This window comes from Alosa sapidissima, chromosome 10, assembly GCF_018492685.1.
Source record: "Alosa sapidissima isolate fAloSap1 chromosome 10, fAloSap1.pri, whole genome shotgun sequence".
Lineage (NCBI taxonomy): Eukaryota > Metazoa > Chordata > Actinopteri > Clupeiformes > Clupeidae > Alosa > Alosa sapidissima.
In genome coordinates, this window is record NC_055966.1 from 28921925 (window position 1) to 28934874 (window position 12950).

Here is a 12950-nt window from a genome sequence, read left to right on the forward strand (position 1 = left end):
GTCACATTTAAATATCATCAGATAAAATGTGGAGAGAGAAGAACACAAGGTGGAATCAGTCATGTTTCTTGTGCATTGATTTTTTCTAGACTAGGCCACATCTAGCCTGGCCCTGCCCATCTAGGTCTTCTTTCAGGGAGATCTAGTCTGGAACACCATAGTTCATAACCGTATCCCTCAGACAAAAAAAATGTCAGACCAATCAGTAACGAGAGGGGAAGACAAAGCCGAAACTTATTGTGATAAACAGAATCAGCAACATCTGCAAACGTCAAAATATGCATTTGGAAAAATGCAGAAATGTATTTACAGCAAAGGCAGACCCACATACATTGTTTCCTGACTGTTGATGCTGTTTATTGTCAGTTTGTAAAGTTTATGCGAAGTAGGAAGTAACGTTCGGAATCTCTGATCAATGTGATTGGTAAGGCTGGACCAATGATTTTAAAGTTAGTGCTCGTCGCAATGCAAGTGTTGCAAACGTTTCCCAATCCAGAGTCACCAGACTCTATTCACTTTGTGAATGAGTTTGGATTTTTCCAGGCTAACATCTCTAGGCCACATGCGTAAATCTTATTTTCTGTGACCTACTGTATCTTAATGGTGCGGAATAAGCATGCAGTTTTAGACTTTCAAGTGATGTGCCAATTCCATCATCTTCGGACGATATTAAAAGTTGAACTATATTTTATTATGTAGCTATTATAATGAGCTATTATGATAAACTTCTAGAAGTGGCTGACTCCAGAACAGATTCAGAGGCACACCTGTTAGAGAGTTGGAAGATAAAAATATAAGGAATACTTGGGAAGAGAGATAGGCTATAGAATGTGCTGTTTTTAGCCATAGCTATGATGATGATGCATTTGAAGCATACCACAAACTCCATAATGGTAAATTATCCTGTGAATGTCCCATAGGAAACGTAGGTAGGCCCTCTATCTGGGAGCTGGCATCTTGACATATTTAAGTGACAACAGTTCTGTTAAATGCTTTATAAATACATTTTGGTTGCTCTCTTGTCTGATAGAGTAATTGCACAGAGGCTGTTTAACGTTCATGTCACCGCACGGAGATTAGATTAAAGATGGGCCAAGTCTTAAAAGTCTGCATCCCGTCCGTCCTCTCCGGGGCTCTTAGCCTTGTGCTGAGTGTCTGGGGGAGGGAAGATGATTGACAGGCACAACTGACCGCAGCTGGCGAGAAACCCTCTCTGTGCCCGGCCAAACAGGCCTGTGATTGGCCACCGGGGGGGGGGGGGGCTTATGTTATGGTGGGCGGGAGGGGGGACAAGCATTAAAGCATGCGTCAGCTGCTGTTGGGTCTAACACAGAGAGTGGAATGCTGTAAGGGGGTAAGATCTTCATCTTTTAGTCTGGCTCTGCTCCTTTGTCATCTTTGGTCTTGTAGTTGTAAAGAACATATTTTATTTTGCTCACCTGCATACTTTGGTTGCTGTAGAGAAGTAATTGCAGAGAGAGTATGTATTCCTTGACTTGTTTACCTGTACTGTATTTAACTGTGTGCATTTGTCAGGCAGCTGATTGAACATGGAAATGAATGTGTGATTCAGAAATGAAGCTTAAACTCAACTGAAGTCCCAATATTAAAAACAAAATGTTTAATTTGTTTTGGGAGAGAGGTCAACATTGGGAAGTCAAGTAAACATCTGATATGTATAGAATTACTTTAGAATGTTAAGGTTCAGTAAATAATGTCATGGTGATGTTTAATTTAGAAATGACTTAGGATTGCTCTGATGGGAGAATGAGGTTGATTCTCTGGAGTGTTGTCCATGCTGGCATACTCTCTTGTATTTTGTGTCGAACTGTTCTCATCTGAAATCACAACACAGCAAAAGTGGCTTGGAGGGTGTATTTAAATGAGACCATGATAATGATGTTGTAATGATATTGTTTGGCATATTTAACCAATATAATTGCAATTGTCTTTATTCTAGCATGAAATACCACTTCTTAAATTAAATGATCAACTGAGTGTCAGGGACTTGTATGTCATCTCGGCCCAGCTCTCACAAGATTATAATGTTCTCAAACTGTCTTCCACTCTTGAGCACGTTGTCTATAACATACGTAAGTCAAAGGTTAGAATCGTGTCATTGTTGATGTTGTTGACAAACAAACACAGAACAGATAGGTTTTCTTTTCATTTTTTTCAGTCACAGATTGTCACCATACCATTCCTCTTCCTCTCCTCAGGGTACCCCCACCCAGGAGGGGGGTCCAACCAGTGGTGACCCCACCCTCCCCCAGGTGTATGCCCCACCCCCATCCTACCCTCCTCCTGGGCAGGGCCCTCCCGCACCTGCTGGCAGGCTCCCGCCCCTGGACTTCAGCCCCGCCCACCCCAGCGCAGACTATCAGGAGCATCACCAGCTCCGCGTGTTCCAGAGCTCCCAGCACGAGGTCCCAGACTCACTCTCAGCCAATGGCGCGGTAAGAGGAAGCCACCCGGCATGTCTGTGACCAATCGGAAGGTTTGGGGGTGGGAGTGGGGGAGGGGTGTACGGACACACACCCCACATAGCAGCTGACATTGGAACAGGATAAGCACCAGACCTGAGCCAGGTTCAGGCCACACACCGGGACCAGTTCCAGTTCAGGGGTCGCGCCAGATCCGGGCCTAATCTGTTCTGAGCCAGCCTCTATCTGGGGAAGCGGAGACCACCCTGTCGGGTCCAGTGTGAGCTATTTATAGCACACCACCTTCCCTGTAGTGGCCATGTAAGGCAATCCCAGCTGGCGCTGAGAGAGGACAGGAGAGGAGAGACGCAGGGCAGTCCAGCGCTGTGGAATAGTCTGATACAAAGCAACAGCTGTCAACAGATGACACTGTATAAATACAGGGCAGTACATAGAAACAACAGGTGAACGCCACACATGTTATATTTCAGGAAAACAAATGTCCCTGTTGAGCAAAGTAAGGGGTCATGTAACATTTGTATGTGATTTCTTTTTTTCTCTCTCTCTCTCTCTGGCATTTTTAAAACTTGAAAATGAAAAAAATGAAAATTGTATATTTTGAGAATTATGTCCAAAAGCATTCTCTCCCACACAGCCAAACTTTACACCACACATCTTCACATAATGTGTGTTTTAGCAAACTCATGTTCTCTGGTTTTTGTTTTCTTTTTCTGATTTAAATGGCATTTTCAGTGTAAACAGTATGTGGGCGTCTGAAGCAGATACCATAGCTGTGATGCCTCCTCACTGCTGATATTTTATAGTCAAATGTATTATATATCCCACCACTAGACTGCCAGAATTACTTGCTCCTGATTTTCGGACATTGAGACGTCGCCCAGGAGGGGGGCGGCAGACCAGAAGATCCCCCCTACCGAAATATCGCCCAGGTTCAGAAAACACTTTGCATCGTGACATGATAGCACCACCCAACTGAACCCCTACCCCCCACTGTCTCCCTCCCCTCCTCCCACCCTCCCTCCACCCCCTCTTCCTCCCCCTGTGTCACCCCCCCCCCCCCCCCCAAATCCAGCCCTGCCACTTAAGATTGTGTCTGCGTTTTTGCGTGTGTGAGGACAAGGTTTCGATAGTGTTTGTGTGACATTCAACCACTGTAGATGGCAATGGCAAGCCTACGTGTTATAAACGCAGTGTGTTTATGTGTATGTGTGTGTGCGTGTGGGCGTGTGTGTGTGTGTGTGTGTGTGTGTACATGATGCAATATTCGTGTGTCTACCCTGCTGTGTTTCCTGTCCCTATTAATACAAGTCCCCTTCCTTCGGAATCTTGGGTAATTAACTTTAACCTCTGCCAGAAAAGCAGCACCGTGACCCTAGACTGACCTGTGAACTTTCACCCCCTAGCCCACCCACCTCTCAGCTTTTTGCGCAACTGTCTGCCTGCGCAGCTGATCACTTCCTGTGCCACTCATTTCATTTGATTTGATTTTATTTTTTTCCCTCCATCATTTTATTTTTCTTCTCTGCACTCCTCTGGTTGTTTCCTTGAGTGTGACTCAGCTGGGTTTCAGTACTTAGCCTTTGGTGTCCGTGTTGCATAGACTTTGCCGTGTTCACCATTCGCTCCGAATGGATCCCACCGCAACAGAAATGCCCCCACTGATGAAGACAAATGCATCAGGGGTAGAGATGTGCGGTGGAATTCATTGAGCGGCTATGGTAATCAACACAAAGTTCTGCAGGCTATCAAAGAGCAAGCACTAAAAATCAACTCATTCATGCTCTTTCTTTCTATCTCTGCACCCTACTCTCCCCCCATCCTCTCTCTCTCTCTCTCTCTCTCTCTCTCTCTCTCCTCTATCATTCCATCTGGTCTCTCTACCTCTCCTCTCTCACTGCTCTCTCCTCACTGTAGGCTAAGCTAATAAAAGTGTTGGTCTTTTCTGCATAAAGGGTCTGTTCCTCAAGCAGCTAATTCACCTCACTCTGTCCAGCCTGCCCTTCTAGAGGATTTTCTTTTTTGCCTTTTTCTTGTTTTTCTCTCACTTTTCCTTTTTCTTTTTTTTGGACCTCTTTTTTTTTCTGCTCACGCTCACCAATGTTTTAATACATTTTTCATCTTTCTCTTTGGGTTTCTTTAATCTCCTGGATTTTGACGGTGTAACAGTTATGTGGAGTTTGATGACATAGGTTGTGACACACACTGGCATCGTGGTGCATTATGGGTTGGATGTTTTGGGTTTGACGCACACATTACTTTCATATGGGTTGATTTGCATGAGGACATTTTACTGGTGTTACAAAAAAAGTTCCTATTCTAGGGAATGCTTCCTGATATCACTGATTATATTGTAAATATTTACAATATAGCAATGAGTTGCAGTTCCCCTCTAGGTCTGTGTTGATGAGGCTGTGGCTTACACACCACTGATTTGTGAATTAGGTTTAAGTGAGTGGATTAGACACACACTGTAAAACAATAGAAATAATGACACATTCTGAATGTCAAGTGTAAAGATAATTTCTGAGCTGAATTTGTCCAGGTCATTCTTTTCTAACGGGCATGTATGTGGACGCCTCACTAAAATGGAGACTTGTTGACGCCTCCTCACGTTGCTTGAGAGGAAACACTGGATGGGGAATGCTCTGTTGGACTTGTTTGTGATCACTCTAAGATGGTGCACTCCCAGTGCAATGCTATGCTGAAACTTTTATTGCGAATGTCTAGTAAAAAAATCTTAAATACATTTTTAAAATTAGTGCAAAAACTAGAACATATTGTTTTATGAAGTGTGGCAATGGTAAACAAATATCTCCCTCACTCTCCCCCTCTAACTGATCTCCTCTTTTTTCTATCTCTCCACCTCTCCGCTCTTCCACTCCCTCTCTCGCTCCATCCCTCCCTCCGTCTCTACCATTTCTCCCTCCGCCAGGATGACTCCTTGGCTCCAGTCACCTCTGACCCTCAATCTCTGAGCGTTTCCGTGTCATCGGGGGGCGGAGCAGGAAGTGGGAGTGATGAGGAGGGGTCTGGCAAAGCCCAGCCCAAACGGCTGCACGTCTCCAACATCCCCTTCCGCTTCCGCGACCCGGACCTGCGGCAGATGTTTGGGGTAGGAGACCGAGGCCTCCGCAGACAGACACCGAGTCCCTCACAACACTGTTATTATAGTAACATACCACAGTTAGCAATCAGTAACAGGACGTGATGGCTTGATGTCTTTCAGCAATTTGGCAAGATCCTGGATGTGGAGATCATCTTTAATGAGAGAGGATCTAAGGTGAACAAGAAGTGACAAGAGTCGCCATTTTTCACTTCACCTCATCTTTCTCTTCCTCTCTTCCTCATCTCTGCGTATCTTTTTTTTTTTCTCTCACCCCACGCAGGGCTTTGGGTTCGTGACCTTTGAGAGCGCTATGGAGGCAGATCGAGCACGGGAGAAACTCAACGGAACCATTGTTGAGGGGAGGAAGATCGAGGTGAGAGGAAGAGAAGGCCTCTGCAGTCCTGACGATCGTGTCATACTGATGACGTTTTAAAGTGGCTTGTGTCTTATTCTTAATTGTCTGAGAGTCTTTTGTTGTTTTGTGTCTTGCTCATGCAGGTGAACAACGCTACAGCCAGAGTTGTCACTAAGAAGCCCCAGACTCCAATGGTGAATGGTAAGGATACACTCTAATGTATTAACACATACACACACGCACGAACACATACACACACAAACACACACACATACACAAACAGACAACAGGCATGGACTCTCTACACACAGAGAGTCTCTCACTCTTGCTATCTTTTTTTTTTTTTTTAAATATCTTTTTGGGGCTTTTATGCCTTTAATCAGACAGGACAGTGGAGAGAATGCCGGGGTGGGAACAGGATATGACCCAGGCTGGACTCGAACCGGGGTCCCCGTGGGCATGTGGACCCGATTATGGTACGGGCGCTGCCACCAGTTGCGCCACAGCGCCCCCCGCCATCCCCCCCCCCCCCCTTTGCTATCTTAATGACTCTCACACTCTCTCTCTCTCTCTCCTTTTCCCTCCCCTCTCTCTCTTCTCCTCTCTTCCCTCAGCCACAGGCTGGAAGATCAACCCAGTGATGGGAGCCATGTATGGGATGGGAGGCCCTGAGCTCTACACAGGTCAGTCAGTCTACCCCCAGCACCATTCTACAACTCTGGACCTCACAGACGCCTCTCACTGCCCCTCATTCAGACCCTCCGGCTGGGGCATCCCAAAATCCCAAACCCTAAAAATGTGTAATAATGCACACTGCTATACATGTAATAATCTATAATATGCGTAATGATATCCAATAATAACTAAACATATCCGTAATACCTCATTAAAATATCAGCTCTCAGTTCATTTCTCTCCCTTCCTCATCATCACCAGACTACTTCTCTGATTTGCAGAGTGCACCCCCCCCCCCCCTCCAGACACACACACACACACACACACACACAATAACAAACTATTAAGGGTTGGCTACAGCTTACTCAGACACACTAGTGACCCTTGTGTCTTAAATATAACTACACACGCAGTGGATATGTTGATATATAGTTATGTTGATTTGGCTGAATTTGCATCGTAGTCTTGCCCTAAGCACTGACCCATCCATGCCTTGTGTTACGAAACCTTTGTCTGCTTTTTCATTTGCATGTAATATGTGATGTAGCGTCCTGTATCCTGTCACATCCTCCCTCACATCCTCATGACCACTCTTTCTGTTCTTAGTTGCCAGTTTCCCATATCCTGTGCCTACACCCACTTTGGCATACAGAGGCCCCGCCTTACGGGGGCGTGGCCGAGCCGTCTACAACACCATTCGCTCAGCCGCTGCAGCCACACCCACTGCTGTCCCAGGCTATCCAGGGTAAGTTCATAGCAGTTCCACTGAAAGTCATTTATAGTAGACGACGGATAGAGTAGCCTATTATTGACTGAAGTTATGTATGAGTGTACTCTAATTCACTTATTGTCAAACCCATGGTCTTCTACCTGTCCATTCATATTTCTCTTACACAATTAAAATATATATATATACACTCCTGGCTCTGTAAATGAAAAACAAACCCAGGTGCCTTAGGAGCACGGAAGGAAAGGGTGTCATTTTACTGGCTGTTGAGCTGAAATACCAACAGCCTTTCACCAGAATTGTAGACTACACCTTTAAAAGCCTCTGTTGCCTTTGTTAGGTAACAGGATTGTAGACTACACCTTTAAAGCCTCTGCTGGCTCTGTGAGGTAACAGGATTGTAGACTACACCTTTAAAGCCTCTGTTGGCTCTGTGAGGTAACAGGATTGTAGACTACACCTTTAAAGCCTCTGCTGGCTCTGTGAGGTAACAGGATTGTAGACTACACCTTTAAAGCCTCTGCTGTCTCTGTGAGGTTTTGTTTGGGCTACATGTTTGATGTGTGCATGATTTAAGTGAGTGGTGATGTGATGCTCTCTCCTCTGTGTGTTCACCAGTGTAGTGTATCAGGACGGGCTGTATGGAACTGAAGTTTATGTAAGTCAATGAAACAGCTACTGCCATGGCAACACCTCACTCACTCCAACTAGTTGTGGACCAGCATCTCTTTTATCATTCTCCTCCATCTTCTGACTTCTCTCTCTCTCTCTCTCTCTCACTCTCTCTCTCTCTCTCTATCTCTCTCTCTCTCTCCACATCTCATTAACTCTTTCTCCCTCTGACTCACTCACTCACTCACTCACTCACTCACTCACTCACTCACTCACTCACTCTCACTCACTCACTCACTCACTCACTCACTCACTCACTCACTCACTCTCTCTCTCTCTCTCTCTCTCGCTCGCTCCACATCTCATTAACTCTTTCTCCCTCTGACTCACTCACTCTCTCTCTCTCTCTCTCTCTCTCTGTTTCCCCTCCTCTCCATCTCTCTAGGGAGGCTATCCTGCTGCAGCATACCGAGTAGCTCAATCTGCCTCAGCAGCCACCACAGCAGCCTACAGTGATGGGTAAGTAACTGGGTAACTGTCCTCATCAGCAGAAAGACTGTCCCTCACGTTGGGATCAACACCATAAGTGTTTTTAAATAATTTTTTACACAGATAAATGAATGCCCATCTCATTTCCTACTGTAGGTATGGACGTGTGTACGCCTCAACTACAGACCCCTATCACCATTCTGTTGGACCAACAGCAACGTATGGAGTTGGAACCATGGTGCGATTTTAGAGTTGTATTTTCATCTTTATTTATGTATCTACTTAATCAGTTTGTACAGGCGTCTATGCATTTCACACTCACTGGTCTGCGGGAGGCCACAGCTGAGACCCTTTGTAACCATAGCAACAAGCAATAAGACAGCAAATTGACCTTCAGAGTTTTTTTTATTTTTTATTTTCTGTCGGTACCATATGTCAATCAGTCATGTGAGGATTAATTTCTGTGTGTCAATGTTTCAAATCTTGCCTCTTGATTTTTTTACAGAGTAGTAATGTCTATTTTGTCGTTTTTAATCTGTTATGTTGACAGGCAAGCTTGTACAGAGGAGGCTACAACCGTTTCACTCCCTACTGAGCACCAAGGCAGCCCCGCGTTTAGGCCTGCGTTTATGTCGTGGCGCAACCAACAACAGGTGCTGAAAGTGTGTGCTGGAAATGGCGGTGTAATTTCCTCTGTAAACCCCTCCCCCCCAAAAAAAGACTCTAATGTGACTGTACATACTGTAGGGAAATTGAAAAGTATTTATTCTAGTACCAAAGAAAGGGTGACATTATTTATGACTAAGGATAATTATTTAAAACAGAACTTTGGAAGATCTGTGTTTGATAGAGGCGCCCTAAATACTCCAATCCCTCCATAACCCATAGATCAGCTGTTTGGCTCAGACTGAGGGTAATGCTCTGCTCTACAGGCATTTGGTAGACACAACTTTACAGGGGTTCATTTTGTACAGTTTGTTTTTAAGACACAGTTCTCTCCTCCAAGAGCCAAACAGTAGGATAATGCATTTTATACAACCTTAAAAGATCAAGTTATTTTTGATGATTGTCTTTGTGACATGTTTAGGGCACTGTTTGTGTGTTATACGGGTGGGTTTGTTGTCGTGTGTGTGTGTGTGTGTGTGTGTGATTGTGTGTTTGAGTGTGAAATGACAAAGTGCTCAGAAAATGACAAACTGCGAGATACAGCAACTGCACAGGTGCAGAGGAAGTGCGTCAGACACACACCTCAGCCGAACTCTGTAAATCTACCTCTGATTTAAACTGTTGTTGTTCACACTTCAACATAGTGCTGTTTTTACACTCCTCTTGTATTTGTAGTTCAGCCAAGTAACAAGCTTTTAAAAAGATGCTGAGAGGCTGTGGGTTCTTATGTGCAATATTTTAAATGGCTGTTTGGTGCCAAGCAAATGTCACTAACTTTTCTCTTTGGTGTCAAGACTACTGCTATCGTTTATTTCTATTTCTGTTTATTTTCCTTTAATTCTTTCTTTCCTTCTGTGTACCTCTTTCTGCTTTGTCATACTTCATCCCCCTTTTCTCCCCAAATAGCAGTTTAAACAGGAACAGATCAGGTTCAGTGGTGTGTTCCAAATAGCAATCATTATAAACAGCAATCATTCGGCAATATTTTCAAACATGGTTTCGCTTGCTTTGAGTTTACTGTGACCATTTACAAACAACACAAATGATCTGAAGAGATAGTTCTTGGTGAACAAATATGGACGCCGGGTGAAGGTTTACAGTTTAAACCAAACAATTTGAAATCTTCACACACAAATGTAAAGAAATATTTCAAAAGAAATATGAAAATTTAAAGCAAAACACATTTACCTCCATTATATCAAAACTGAGCGCACCTCTGTTGGCCCTATGGTATGTCCATGCTGGGTCAGCTGAACTTGTATCTGTTCTGTAGTCAGCTGCTGTCTGGACACTGTACATACTTCAATGTCTTTGTGACTCTGCTGTTTATTTCTCTCAATAAAACCTTCTTTTGTCATCCTATCTCCTTTCTTTTCTTTTCCTTCCCTTCTTTCCTGGTGTCTATGGTAGCTACTCCTCAGTCCCTTCTTTCCTGGTGTCTATGGTAGCTACTCCTCAGTCCCTTCTTTCCTGGTGTCTATGGTAGCTACTCCTCAGTCCCTTCTTTCCTGGTGTCTATGGTAGCTACTCCTCAGTCCCTTGCTGTTCTGGTCTTCTCTCTTAGCATCCTCTCCTGCATCATTCTCCCTGAGCATGTCTCTGTAGCTCTCTGAGCTTGCATCTCTCTGGTTGGAAAACAAGTGATTAGCCAGGTTCCATCAGTCAGCTAACAGATAAGCATTTATAGAGATTTTATATTATTTATTAAATTAACACTTCAACATTGGTATGAAATTAAGATATGGTAAAAAACATTACATTTACTTGCAATTTAGCCATTTATTGACAATATTTAAACAAAACATAATATTGCATTGTATCATTACTAAATGAATGTGCTTTTTCATAATGTGACTAATAATGTGAATATGTAATATTTTACATATTTTATTTGGATGGATTAATTAGCATATCTATTATGCTTGTATTTAATGTCTAGGAGATAACGATGACCTGACTTGATATATCAAGTCAAGTCAAGTCAAGTCGGCTTTTATTGTCAATTTCTTTACATGCACTGGTCATACAAAGAATTGAAATTTCGTTTCTTACTTTCCCATGCAGACATAGACATGCTTTAAATACAGACATAGACATACTATGGACATAGCCATAGACAATAAACATTAAATTAAAGTGCAAGACTGAAATATAGAACATGTATGTATCAAAATAGAAATATAGGACATATACATCTACATATACATCATATATGATAGAAATCAAGTTATTCAGTGCTCAAGCTTAAATGTTGAAGGGACAATGGAACACACATGTGAGAGTTGTACCCATCCCTTCTCCATGGCTTTCTCTTTCTCCTTCTCTTTCTCTCTCTCGGTCGTTTTCTGTTGTTCATCTCTGCGTTTGGCTCATTTCTCGTGTTAGACCTTCACTTTCCCATTTCTTTTTTCCAACTTCTGTGATCTGAGTGCTGTGCTTTTCCTTTTTTCTGTCCTTATATGGATTTCTTTCTTTCTTCCTTATTTCCTTCCTATAATTGCTTTCCCCATTTTCCATTATTATCATTTTCTGCGTTTTGCTTTGCTCACTTTCGCCTCCCTATTTTAGTGCTGTCCTTCAGCTCCCTCTTCCCTTGTCTCCTGGCTGTCTCTAGAAATCTATTTCTCCACCTGGCTCCAGGCTTCATGCTTCTAATGGCTGTGGTGGCTTACAACCCCTTGCGTTTTCGTGCTTTGAACCAGGTTTTCATCTGCCAAAATGACCAACTAGTGCAAATCTACAAAAATCAACAAGCCCAGAAGTTCTTCAGAAGCCACAAACACACTTGAATTGGATATGACACTTTAAAAAGCTTATGGTCTGATGATACAGTCCACTGTCCAGAAGTATTGTCTTTCACCTATAGCCTACCTCTAAAACACCTATATCTGTTTAGAGAGATCAAACATTTATCTTATTTATCTGCCCTAGCTCTGTCCATTGTCCTTACTGTCTCTTAACACACTTTCGCTTTTTCAGATATCTGTCATTGTTAACAAATCTCTATTTTTAAACATCCGATTTCTGACTTTAATCACCACCTGTTTCTCCTCTCTGCATGTTATTTGCATGTTTTGATCTTTCTCTCTGTTTCTCTTTGTTTCCCCTCCTACACCGGCCCTCTCTGCTGATCTTCATCACTCTGGGTTCTTGGCTTTCTCTCGCTCTACTCTTTCCCCTGCATGCTCGGCTCTTGACCTCTCTAAGCTGTGCCACAGGACTGCTACATTACTGATTTCTTAGCTCTTCTTAATTATTCTTTTGTCAATCAGCTACGTAGCTACCACATGTTACCAGAAACTTGAACTTGCATAGTTTTGCATAAAAGGATTTACATATAAATGATACAATGACGCTCTTATCGTAAAACGAAACCCCAGTGTCCTGCAAAGTTTAGCTTTACTTTCTACTTTTCATTTTGCTTTCCTTTCTACTTTTCTCTCTGCTCTTCTTTTTGCTTTTCCCTTAGATTTTCTCGCTGCATTTTCTTTTACTTTTCTCTCTGCGTTTTCTTTTTGCTTTATTTTCTGATCTTTTTGCTTTTCCCTCAGCTTTTCTCTCTGCTTTTCTTTTGGCTTTTCTCTCTGTGTTTTCTTTTTGCTTTTCCTTCAGCTTTATTTTTACTGCACTTCCTTTTGCTTTCCCCTCAGCTTTTCTCTCTGCGTTTTCTTTTTGCTTTTCTTTCTGCATTTTCTTTACCTTCAGCTTTACTTTCTTCTTTACTTTTTGCTTTTCTCTCAGCTTTACTTTCTGCTTTTCTCTTAGCGTTACTCTGTGCTTTTCTTTTTGCTTGTCCCTCAGCTTTACTTTCTGCTTTTCTTCTTCTGCTTGTCTTCAGTCCTTTTGCTTTCCCATCCATCAGGGTTGAGTGATCTT

General features: G+C 43.0%; 2 protein-coding genes across 3 annotated transcripts in view; one reads left to right on the plus strand and one right to left on the minus strand.

The window, feature by feature from the left end:
• rps9 (ribosomal protein S9) overlaps positions 1 to 2498 on the minus strand; it is a 9444-nt gene extending 6946 nt beyond the window's left edge. Inside the window, exon 1 of the mRNA XM_042108075.1 lies at positions 2488 to 2498. The gene's annotated coding sequence lies outside the window, so the exon portion shown is untranslated. The remainder of the gene's footprint in view (positions 1 to 2487) is intronic.
• The window catches only part of rbfox1l (RNA binding fox-1 homolog 1, like), a 13235-nt gene extending 2799 nt beyond the window's left edge, over positions 1 to 10436 (plus strand). Inside the window, exons 2-13 of one of the 2 annotated variants that reach the window (XM_042108069.1) lie at positions 2220 to 2456; positions 5377 to 5556; positions 5671 to 5724; positions 5831 to 5923; positions 6049 to 6106; positions 6289 to 6381; positions 6520 to 6588; positions 7187 to 7325; positions 7926 to 7965; positions 8365 to 8438; positions 8565 to 8646; positions 8959 to 10436. In XM_042108069.1, coding sequence (XP_041964003.1) covers positions 2220 to 2456; positions 5377 to 5556; positions 5671 to 5724; positions 5831 to 5923; positions 6049 to 6106; positions 6289 to 6381; positions 6520 to 6588; positions 7187 to 7325; positions 7926 to 7965; positions 8365 to 8438; positions 8565 to 8646; positions 8959 to 9003 — 1164 coding nt within the window. In that variant the 3' untranslated portion in view covers positions 9004 to 10436. The remainder of the gene's footprint in view (positions 1 to 2219; positions 2457 to 5376; positions 5557 to 5670; positions 5725 to 5830; positions 5924 to 6048; positions 6107 to 6288; positions 6382 to 6519; positions 6589 to 7186; positions 7326 to 7925; positions 7966 to 8364; positions 8439 to 8564; positions 8647 to 8958) is intronic. The other variant, XM_042108070.1, reaches the window with a different exon arrangement.
• Positions 10437 to 12950: the final 2514 nt, after the last annotated feature.